Genomic DNA, 11,959 nt, shown 5'->3' with positions numbered 1-11,959 from the left:
AAATCATAAAATAAAAATATTAAAAATATTAAAATATAAAATATTTAAAATGAATAATAAATACTCAAAAAATATGAACATTAATTTATAGAATAATCCAAATTATACTAAACCATATTTTTTATTTAAAAAATTTTAAATATGAACTAATAGACTTGATTTGGGAAGAAAAAAAAAAAAGATAGAGTAAATACGTCAAGATATTTCTTTATCCTTAGTAATTGGACTACAAGATGGTCGATCCTTGCCACCATTTTGTTTTAATTGATATTATCAAGGCGATGGATTTGATGTTGAATTGGACATAGAGAAGCCGATTCAAGCTAGTACTAAGAATAATTAGTAACTCTAGCCTAGATCAATCAAGTAAGTGACCTTATGGTTGGTGTTAGAAGAATTGTATGATGTATGATGATGCATGCTCCGTGTCCCCTAAATGCGTCATAATGTTATGCTATGTGATGACATATGATGCCATGTTACGTATTTATGTGATGTCTTGTTATGTCATGATATTAATGAAATGAAAAACCATGTATACGAACCCACCTAGTGGGTCCATGTGCTCGTGCATGGACCGCGGAACTAAAAAGAGCTCAAGACCATACTATGATGTTTTAAAGGATAGATAAATTACTAAAATGTCCCTAGACTTTGAGATAATGATGAAAATACCATTGAGAAAAATCATATACACTATGGTGACCAGGTGAAGAAAATTTACGAAATCTTGAAATCCAACTATTGGATCTTCTCCAAAATCGAACAGCCTCTAGAAGACCCAAACTTCATCAAATCCTCCAACGACTAGGATTCAAATTGGATGTCAGGTAAGCCTTTGGTTAGAGAAAAAATTTCGGTAGAAAATTAAAAAAAATTATCTCAAATTATAGCGGTTTTAGATGTATCAAGGTCGTTGGAGGCTCCCTCTAAAAATTATGAAGTGTGGGCTACCATTTGGAGCAAGAATCAAACATGGTTGAGCCATCAATTAATAGTTCTAGTCTTCTTGCTTTTGGGTTTTCCTTCTCATATATTTTCTAAATTTGAGAGTTGTGGTTCACCCATTCTCTTCAAACTTGATTCTACACATTCTAGACGATATTACTCACAACTTTGGTGAAGAAAACGAGCATCAAAAGTGCCTCTAATCTAAACGCCCAATACGACCGCCATTGATAAAGCCTGAGAAATTCTTGAAAATTCAATTTGAGGCTCCACGCAAATTCATCTAGTAAAATATCCCATTTGATTTCTGCACTTTCAAGGATCATTTCCGCAATAGACCCTGAGGGGAGTTGAGATCACATATTCAAATAAGTTTTGGGGGTAAAGTTCAAATTTGTACTTTCAAGACTTTCTCATTCAAAATTGATAATTTCTTAAGTATTAAGAAACGAAAATGATTTTGAAAGACATGAAGCCTAATAAGACCTAGGTTGAGCTGCCCCAAGAGAATTGGAGTTCTACGCTTTGGTTGACTTATAGGTTGAGGCATTGACCCCAAAATTACCCCAAAACTATTTCTTGAGCTTGAGGGAAGTATAAGGGAGAAGTTTCTTGAAGAAATCGTGATCCGAAAGTGTCTGAATCACCCTAACCAATAAAGAGTGGTTCTGGGTTTACTCTAGTGAAGAATCGTGTTTTCCGTCAACTTTGCGAGATTATATAATATGCTTCCCTACACCTCAAGATAAGAAACTTATCTCTAACTCTCCCTTAATGATCTAACTTCATCTAACTTTAAGTTTCATGACGAAATCGAGAGGAAAAACACTCTAGAATGAGCTAGGAAGAGAGATTTATACGGGGTCACATAGGGCCCAAGAAGATGTTGAACCAATCAGGTCAGCCCAAAAATGATCCCTTCCAATTTTTCTCAAAATTAACCTTTCTTTTAGTTTGGTTTGGATGAAAATCTGAATAATTAAAATATAAAATTTGGTTGGATGAGAAATACATTGATGTATAAAATCTGTCAAATCTCTAGAAAACAAAGTATTAAAACAACATTTAAGGGACTGATTATAGAGAAAATGATTTGTTGATAACTGATTTATTAAAATTAACTTTCCACATTTTAAAATGATTGTATAACCAAAAGTGATTAAAAATAATTAAATGTATTTTTTTTAGAGTGATTTGAAAAAATAGTTTAATTAAAATATTTATTTTCAAAAGCAATTTTAAATCATCAAAATACTAATAAAGACATTACAAATATGGAGAGAGGAAAAAGGAAGAAAATGAAAATTTAAGGAAAAAAAAAAAAAAAAAAAAGAAAGAAAAAAAAGAGAGAGCTGTGAGGTTAAAATGTTAAAGTCTATTTTAAAAGTAAAAATTTCCCAAAAATAAACATCAAATCATTGACTAGAAATCACCTTTAAAGTAGTTTACCTAAAATCACTTATCCATTGCTGTTGTTAAATATCATCATTTTTAAATTTCTTCGTTCCAAAATCATTTTCAAACATGCTCTAATATCGTCCCAAAATCTCTTTTAATGCTCTAGAAATCAATCCCGAACAAATTGACCTAAGAGACATCGATCAGTAATACATGGATGCAATATGAACGAACGAAAATGTAATCAAATACAGACTGACATAGCAATTATCATTTCAAGAGGCAGAAAATGTGTTTGATTGAAAGTACAACTGCATGATTGTTTCATGAATTAAGGATATATATGAACAGTTTATATTTATTTATTTGAACAGAAAAAGAAAAGAAAAAAAAGAAGAAGGAAAAGGAAAATATTCAATATAATTGAAATTTTGCCTTTGTATTCTCAAACACTTGCTCCGCAATGGCAACACCACTCCCATCTGCTTTCTTGATTTCCAAATGAGCCTTCTGATAAAACCCAGTGCCCCTTATGGCATCAGCAATGAAATCATCAAACCCTATTGCAATGGCAGCTTCTGCTTTCGCTCCATAAACCAATCTCTGTTATTTCAACAACATTAAAGATACTAAATAAACGAAAGCCAACCGAGATGAAAAGCGGGTGAGCTGATTCCTACGACGGTTATCGAGTTAGTTAAGATACAAATAGCTCCGAAAGCAAACCTTAATTCTTGAAAGATGGATGGCGCCGAAGCACATTGGACAGGGCTCACAAGATGCATAGATTTCGCAATCCGAAAGTTCGATTTGACCGAGCTTTTTGCAAGCCTACAGTAGATTATTACGTTCAAAATGTAAACGAGTGAATCCAAATGTTCTAGCTTACAAGTCTTCAAGTCAAAAAAGCTTAGCATCGATTGCAAACGGAATAAATAACTTAGAAACAGTGGAGCTCAACACGATAAAGAGAAATCAATATGGACTCAAACAGTATGCATGAATGAGAAAATAAAACCGAAGCTTTCGGAATCATATGCATAAATGACTATGTGAACATGAATGAACATATATTGTTGCATACTCATGACTGAGGAAGACAAAATTTGATGATCAAGCAACTTTTTCACTCCCAATGTCGAAATGAAATTCATAGCATTGGGCTACAATTTTATACCAACCTCCCTAACTGCAGTGACTTCAGCATGTGCTGTAGGGTCAGTGTTTCTCAAGACCATGTTATGACAGCTCACAACTACTTCGTCGTTGCGAACAACAACCGCACCGAAAGGACCTCCATCTCCACACTCAACTCCTTTGTAAGCCTCTTCAACTGCTTGTGTCAAGAACTTGAGGTCTCTGTCTTGTACATCTGGTTTAAACACACAGACAAATAATCAAATATTGTTAACATTTCATCATAAAAGTTTTGACCATTTTCGCTCATTCCAAGTCCAAACTAAACAACGAACAAAATAAATGATTGTAGCAAGGCAGTGGCCAGCTGCAATCTAGATTGTGTCTACTAACTAGATTGTACTGTAATAGAATTCAAGAACAATGTTGAGAAAGAAAAAAGGGCCAATACACAAAATAAATCTCAAACCAAAAGTCCCTCTAAAACAAAGCCTTGCTTCCGGACACTGCATTGGTTTGAACTGGAGATCATTCAGTTGGAAATCAATTTCATATGAAGTCTTAACCCATGAAGAAAGGGAATCAAATTCTATAAGTTTGCTGATTCGTAGGCCAAAGTAAATTGTATGGATTTAGACCAATCCAAGACAGCAAGAACAAGAACAATCTTGATAATTATACAAATATATCTCAAGGGAACGAAAAAGGAACTATTGTCAACATGATTAAAAAAGAAATTTGCAAAAAACGAAGGGGTTGTGTGTTGGATGAAAGTCCCACATCGGCTAATTTAGAGAATGGTCATGCGTTTATTATAATCAAAGAATACTATCTCCATTGGTACGAGACCTTTTGGAGAAGCCCAAAACAAAGCCATGAGAGCTTACGCTCAAAGTGGACAGTCCTGTTCATCTATACCTTCTTGATGACACCCAAATGCAGATGCTACAGAGAGAGTTCCATCTTTAGCTTCCACCACTGAAAATAAGGAAGAAAAACAAAATTACAAACCTAATGAGATATTCCAATAAAAGGAAAGAAAACCAAATTTATATGAATCTTATTCCATCAATCGTCAAGGTTGAGTCTAAGGTGCATGTAAACCCCAAAACAGTATAGAGAGAACAAGATAAAAACAACATACAGATTTAGAATCAGATCCATTTACAACAATAATAAAAAGAAGAGATATGAAATATGAAAGATTAGAAATCAGTTCGTCATTGACAGAAGAATTAGGAAGCATCGTTACATGTGTCTCCTCAAAGGAAGAAAAATCGAGCGAAAAATTCCATATCACTACTTAAAATTACTCCTAATTTCACTAATTCAACACCAACACGCTGTTCGATTTGTATCCTCTCAGATCAAACAATGGTTCTTAAGAAACCCGAAATACCCTCCCGATGCGGCATCAGAGAACAATGCAAAGTGAGAACAAACAAGCCAGAAAGATCGGAGAAGAAAATCCGGAAAACACGCGATTTACAGAAGAGGTCGTAAACAACAACAACAATAGCAACTAAATCGTTGGATTCACATTCGCACAAAACGGCTGCAAGATCACAGTAAAACAGCGACTGATTCGAAAGAAGGAGAAACAGATTGAAAATGAAGAGAATGAAGAAGGTGTAGGGATTATTACCAGTAGAAGAATCTGCCATGGTCCAGATCGAGAAAACAGGGAGAGTAAAAGTTGGGATCGAGAGAAGGAGGGCGAAAGAGGTTTAAGAAATGGAGGTATACAAATCTTGAGAGCGAATGAACAAAAAGCTGGAAAGAGATTCCATTTGGGGCCATCTTCCATACAAAAGCCAAATCCTGAGGCTTCAAATTTTTTCCTCATCTGACTCTCGAGATAATTCCATTTTTTCTTTGTTTATATTTTAAATTTAGTCGATCAATTTTTTTTTTTCCAAATTTAATCTTCATTCTAAATTTTTAAAATTTTACTTCATAAAAAAAAAATGAAAACTTAAAATTCTAAACATAAATTTTAAATTTATGACTTGAATAAGGAATATATTAAATTGGTAAATTTATGACTTGAATAAGGAATATATTAAATTGGTTTAAAGTTTTGTTTAAGATGTTTGGTTATAATAATGTAAGACCCAAACACTTGGAAAGGAATCGTAAATAGAGAAGAACAAAAATAATCAGTTGGGCACCGATTTCGCGACACTAACTTGTTTTTGCTTGCATTTTAGGGCGGTTTCGAAAACCTTCTTCTTGGGAGCGGTTTTTTCGCACGCAGTGAAAAAAATATTTTTCGGTATTGTGGTAGAGAATGCCCCAATTCGATCGTTGGGAATCGATTTTGCGACACCCGCGCGTTTTCGTTTGAGTTTTTGAGTGGTTCCGTAAAGCTGCTCCACGGGAGCGGTTTTTTCGCACGTATGCGAAAAAAATATTTCTCGGCATTGTGGTGGGGAATGCCCCAATTCAATGGTTGGATACATATTTTGCGACACCGACGCGTTTTCACTTGCGTTCTAGAGCGATTTCGAAAAGCTGCTCCACGAGAGCAATTTTTCGAACACATGTGAAAAAAATATTTCTCGACATTGTAGTAGGGAATGCGCCAATTCGATGGTTGGGAGTCGATTTCGCGACACTGACGCATTTACGCTTACGTTCTTGGGCGATTCTGAAAAGCTGCTCCACGAGAGCGGTTTTTGCGCACGCATGTGAAAAAAAAAATATTTCTCAGCATGGTGGTCGGGAATGTCCCAATTTGATTGATATGAATCCAACAACTGATCACTTCCATGTACCCGAACGAGCAATTACAAGAAGCAATACAAAGAAGATTCAAGTATCAAATCAAGAAAATAATGGAGTGACTAACATTGAAAAGTGATTAGAAGACTTGCCATTGGTAGTTGAATTATCAATTAAGACAATTTATGAATGACTTATTTTCTTCAATTTGTATTTAACAGCATTTATCAGTGATTTGTAGTTGGTAGTTGAAACTTATTATGTTAGGGTTATCTCTTGGGCCTATTTAAAGGCATGTAATATTCATGTTTGGGGATGAAGTTCTTGAATACAAACAAAACCTTTGTGTTTTCTTGATATCTTTTTGGTGTTGTTCTTTTTCAAACCTTGCTTTAAGTTTGATGTTTAAACCGATTCATTGAATTAGTTTTGATCAAACTAATTTTGGAGTGAATTGTCTTGGTATCTAAGAGTGACCATCGTAGATTCCAAGTTCGATCTAGGAGTTATTCATCTTCTAACCAGCTCTTGGTTGGAATCAACCCGTTAAGTTATCTTTCTCTGTGAACGTTTTGCAAGGATTCTAGGACCTCTAACTTTGCAAAAATCTAGCATTGTTGGTGCTTATCATTGATGCTTGGATAACCATTTTGCGACACCGGCGCATTTTTGCTTGTGTTCTAGAGTGCTTCCAAAAAGCTGCTCCACGAGAGCGATTTTTCGAACGCATGCGAAAAAAAATATTTCTCAGCATTGTGGTGGGAAATGCCACAATTCGATGGTTGGGAACAGATTTCACGACACCGACGTGTTTTCGCTTGTTCTTGGGCGGTTCCAAAACGCTACTCCACGGGAGCGATTTTTGCAAACGCATGCGAAAATATATTTCTTGGCGTTGTGGTGGAGAATGCCCCAATTTGATGGTTGGGAACCGATTTCACAACACTGTCGCATTTTCGCTTACATTCTTCCGTGGTTCCGAAAAGCTGCTCCACGGGAGCGGTTTTTGCGCACACATGCGAAAAAAAATATTTCTCAACATTGTGGTAGGGAATGTCCCAATTTGATGGTTGGATACCTATTTTGCGACACCGGCTCATTTTCGCTTGCGTTCTAGAGTGGTTCTGAAAAGCTGTTCCACGGAAGTGGTTTTTGCGCACGCATGTGAAAAAATATTTCTCGACATTATGGTGAGGTGATAAGATAAGGAATCACTACAAGAGGAGTAAGATTCAGATTACCTTGTTGATCGAATATCTCAAGGCAAGAACATTGTTTGAAATTCGAATCACTCCACAAGCAAGATCGATTATGTCTAGCTTGAATGATTCTTGTTGATCAAATATCTCAACACAAGAACACTTGTTTGAGATTCGAATCACTCCACAAGCAAGATTGATCATGTCGAGCTTGAATGAACATGCAACATAAACTACATAGAATTTCAAAGAAACTTAGCCATTGGCTAAAGAAAGCACAAATGCTTTTTTTTTTACTACATTTTCCAAGTCTCTTATAAATACAACATACATGGTTTTATATAGTCTCAAAGTGATACTATTAAAAACATTCCAAGAGTTGTTGCATTCATATGGTCATAATTATAACCATGATGGAAATGTAACCTAAAATAAATAAAATGTCTTAAAATACATTAATGAAATACATAACTCTAAATTATCTATATTATAATCCACCCAAAATTTATAAAAATGAAACTTCATTCTTCATCAATGTGGCATGAATTGAAATATCTTTTGATAATTTCACATGCTTTTTCTTCGCATCTTCATTGAAATTTATTGTATGATTGATGTCTCTTGGTTCATATCATGAAGAATGCCCCAATTCAATAGTTAGTAACTGAGTTCGCGACACCAGCGCATTTTTTGCTTGCGTTCTAGAGCGGTTCCGAAAAGCTGCTTGTAATGCTAAAAAAAAAAAAAAAAAAAATAGTCGATCAATGTCAAAGGGGTAAAATGGGCATTTTACCTCTCAGCCCATTATAGGGGTCTTGAGGGTTCTCCACCGAATACGTGCAAAAGAGAGAAGTGTGAGAAAGAAGGTTGAGAGAAGTCTTGAGAGAGAAAAGTGAATCGCCAGAATCCTCGTCTGATAAGATAAGGAATCAATTACAAGGGGAATAAGATTCGGATTACCTTGTTGATCGAATATCTCAAGGCTAGAACACTTGATTGAGATTCGAATCACTCCACAAGCAAGATCGATCATGTCTAGCTTGAATGACTCTTGTTGATCAAATATCTCAAACACTTGTTTGAGATTCGAATCACTCCACAAGCAAGATTGATCATGTCGAGCTTGAATGATTCTACATGCAATCTAAACTACATAGAATTGCAAAGAAACTTAGCCATTGACTAAAGAAAAGCACAAATGCTTCTTTCTATATTTTCCAAGTCTACCTTACAAATACAACATACATGGCTTTATATAGCCTCAAAATGAAACTATTAAAGGCATTCCAAAAGTTGTAACATTCATACTTAATGGCCATAATTAGCCATTATGTAAATGTAACCTAAATTAAATAAAATGTCTTAAAATACAATAACTCTAAATTACTCTAAATTGTAACCCACCCAAAATTTATAACCATCAAACTTCATTCCTCTTCAATGTGACATGAATTGCAACCTCTTTTGATAATTTTGACAACATTTTCTTCACATCTTTATTGAAGTATATTGTATGAATGATGTCTCTTGGTTCATATCATCGTCGGAGAAACGCCAACGAAGTTCATCCCCTGCTGAGACTTACACTCTAGAGTTCCTTCTTGGAGAGAAGAAAGACTCGTGTTGCCGAGGTCCCTTCTTTCGTCAAGATCCGGGAGAAATCCGCAAGGTAAGATCTCGAATGTTACTCTTCAGATCTGAGATCTTCGTTTGAAAATGGAGTGTTAAAGTTTACCATCTTCATCTAGGGAAGATCTGCCACTGATCTTGTGTGGAAATCGGACGAAACGTCGAGATCTGAGATTCTTTCCAAGAACGGTAAGGATGTTATCGGACCTCTTTCCGACGCTCATAACTCGTCGTATTATAAGTAAAAATCAAGTAAAAAATATTGGCACGTAGGTTGAATTAGGATCTAAAACTTGGTTGAAGAAGTCATTACAGTCTGGATTAAGAATCGAGAGATAGAAAAATGGAAAAAACATTGGAAAACTAATCGGAAACCTCGTTTTCTGCTAGGAGGAGAGAGAAGCCGACGGCGTGCCACGTGTCAACCGGCTAGAGGACCACGTGTGCCAACCACCTCCAGACACGCGTCTGTCACGACCCGATTTTCGAGGCTTCGAAGAATCGAACTCGTGACTAAAAGGACAAAATCGAAAACAAACAAAAAGAAAATAAAAGAAAAGAAAAGCAAAGTAAAAGGATAAAAATACCATTCAATTAAAACAAAAGAGGAAGAAGATTTGTTTCGAAAATATTACAAAGGAAATTGCAAATGTAAAAATGAAATACAAAATTAAAATCAAATATTTCAAATGGAAAATACAATTATGAAGAAAAATACAAAAGACTCTAAATATGAAAACGAACAAAGGACTCTAAAAGACCGACCAAGGACTGACGCTCTGGAACGACACCCCTCTGTGACCGCACAGCTCTCGAACACCTCCCCGTATCGACTGGTACCTGAAAAAAAAAGGGGAGAAAGGGGTGAGTAAAAAAAAAAACTCAGTAAGCAGCCTACTTGTAGGCTCTTTTCGCATCCTTATCTTGGTAGGTAACCACGATCTTTCTCGGGTTTCTAAGGAGAGTGATCTAAGCTACAACTCTCCTTTCTGTATCATAAAAGGCTTGCCCATCTTATGCAGTGAAATGATCAGTGTCCTGAGGTGAGGCGCGACCTCATAAGCAAATCTGAGGGGATCGTATGGCTGGATCTGAATACGTGACTCTCTCTCTGAACATCATCCGTGGAGGTTAACTGACGACCCTCACACGGGACCATACATCCACAAAACGGGGTGCAACCCCCTATGTGCCGGTCAGCTACTGAGTCATCCTAAGTGGCTCCACGTCCCCCGCTCAGGGACGTGTTTCTACGGCCCAGGAGTCCTGTTCAGAAGACCCCTTAGCTATCACCACTAGGTCTGGGCACCTGTCACACTTCCCTATCCGGATCTGCAAAGCTCAACGATCACCGTACCGGAGCTTTGTCTCGACGGTATGGTATCGGAGGAGAGAGGGAAGTGGAGGTTCTGATGACACTATCTTCACTGCTCAACTCTAACGGGCTACCTACAGTTACCGTGGTGACCTATTATTCTTTCTAGGGTGGAACTTGGTGCCTTAGACTTAGATTCGTGTTTCTCTAGGATTCTCGTGCCTGGTGTCACAAACCTATCGGGTTTGGAATTCTGGGTTCTGATTCCGCCAGTAATCATTTCGCGGGTCTAATTGCACGGTATTCTAGAGGTCCCCCAATCTAGGGTCTCGTCTAGCCTACTTAGCCATAAGCGTCCTAATCTAAGCTCATAATTTCTTCCTATTCATCAAGAAAGATAATATAAGCAATCATCATACAATAGAGTTTACACGCAGCAGTTCATGCAAAATTATCAAACATGTTCAATGGGAAGATAACGTCCATCTTTACCCGGAGCGCAGATTTCACAAGTTTCCCCAACCTCCTCATGCATACATACATTATCAGAGTCTCAACCAAAACAGATTTAATACACATTTTGTATCTAGCTTTCCATAATCATCTTATATTCGCAGTTTCTATAATAACACGCTAAGTCGGGCTAGCTAATTTCATAGGTGGTAGCATGCATGCTTGTTCCTAGCTGTTCCTACAAGTACTGCTTGTGGAAATCCAAATGGCTACTTACTTGGTTGACGCGTGCCTTCCCAAGCTCGAATTATTTGCCGGAAAAGGTTCCAAAAATTCTGGAATTTCCTTGACATGTCCTAATTCACATAAAAATAGGATCAGAGTTGAAATCGGTGCGAAAAACAAGCAAACGGAGGTCGAACGGAGGGAAAAAGATCACCTACGCGCCTATACGCGCCAGCACGCGCTCTGGAGGGTGTTCTATGCGCGGATTCTACGCGTGCATACCCACGCGCTTCTTTCTGTGCAGTTGCGGGTCGAGACGGGTCGGTTCGGATAGGTCGGAGCGGTCTCAGGCAGTTCGGTTCGCGTGCGGAGCGCCGGTTCGGACTCGGGCCGACCCGGTTGCGCACGCCTGATGCGTTTCTCCAGCCCGCGGTCGCCACGTGTCGGTCGTCGGTCCTACCGCTCCTCCGTACGGAGGCTGACGTGTGGCGGCGATGCCTTCTCTCTCCTGCATTTTTTCCAAATTTTTCAGAAACCGTGAGTTTTGCGTTTTCGATCCATTTTCTTCCGATTTTCTTATCTTTCAATCCGTAATCCATATCAACAAAGTTTCTTCACGAAAGTTGTAGATCTCATATTCTACTCCTTCGAAAGAATTTCCTTAAATTTTTCTGATGATCACAGATCTTATTATTTGAGTTCAAATTCGGAGAAAAATACGAGTTCTTACCAAAAATTACGTTATCTTTAAACTCCGATTCGAACGCCGATCTTGGCCGCCTTCACTCCAGAACTTAACCAGATAGCGCTGTTGAGGGTAAGAGTCCAAGGATCAACACAAAACGTTGCTAGCACACGAAAATCTTGATGACTTCTCAATGTAGATACTCGTGGACTAACCTGAAGTTCTTGAATGTTTTGTCGAAATAGG

The 11,959-nt window shown here is 37.3% G+C and overlaps 1 protein-coding gene and 1 long non-coding RNA gene across 2 annotated transcripts; both read right to left on the bottom strand.

The window, feature by feature from the left end:
- Positions 1-2,587: 2,587 nt before the first annotated feature.
- LOC111779907 (guanosine deaminase) lies at positions 2,588-5,271 on the bottom strand. The gene is made up of 5 exons (XM_023660103.2): positions 5,129-5,271; positions 4,402-4,461; positions 3,528-3,718; positions 3,073-3,177; positions 2,588-2,949 (listed from the first exon to the last, which is right to left on the bottom strand). The coding sequence occupies exons 1-5, from the start codon at positions 5,145-5,147 to the stop codon at positions 2,761-2,763; spliced, it is 564 nt and encodes a 187-aa protein (XP_023515871.1). The 5' UTR covers positions 5,148-5,271; the 3' UTR covers positions 2,588-2,760.
- A 4,407-nt stretch (positions 5,272-9,678) lies between these two features.
- LOC111779910 (uncharacterized) lies at positions 9,679-11,225 on the bottom strand. Its single transcript, XR_015413641.1, has 2 exons — positions 11,081-11,225; positions 9,679-9,875 (listed from the first exon to the last, which is right to left on the bottom strand). It is a non-coding gene; the product is annotated as an uncharacterized LOC111779910 (long non-coding RNA).
- Positions 11,226-11,959: the final 734 nt, after the last annotated feature.

The sequence above is a fragment of the Cucurbita pepo genome, chromosome 18 (genome assembly GCF_057944985.1).
Source record: "Cucurbita pepo subsp. pepo isolate OVF chromosome 18, ASM5794498v1, whole genome shotgun sequence".
NCBI classification, from domain to species: Eukaryota; Viridiplantae; Streptophyta; class Magnoliopsida; order Cucurbitales; family Cucurbitaceae; genus Cucurbita; species Cucurbita pepo.
This window is presented reverse-complemented; position numbering and strand designations above follow the sequence as displayed.

Coding starts and splice junctions, on each gene's coding strand:
- LOC111779907 (XM_023660103.2), bottom strand. Junction 3,719..4,401: donor ATTTGGGTGTCATCAAGAAG/GTATAGATGAAC, acceptor TGTTTAAACCAG/ATGTACAAGACAGAGACCTC. Junction 2,950..3,072: donor TCCATCTTTCAAGAATTAAG/GTTTGCTTTCGG, acceptor TTGAAATAACAG/AGATTGGTTTATGGAGCGAA.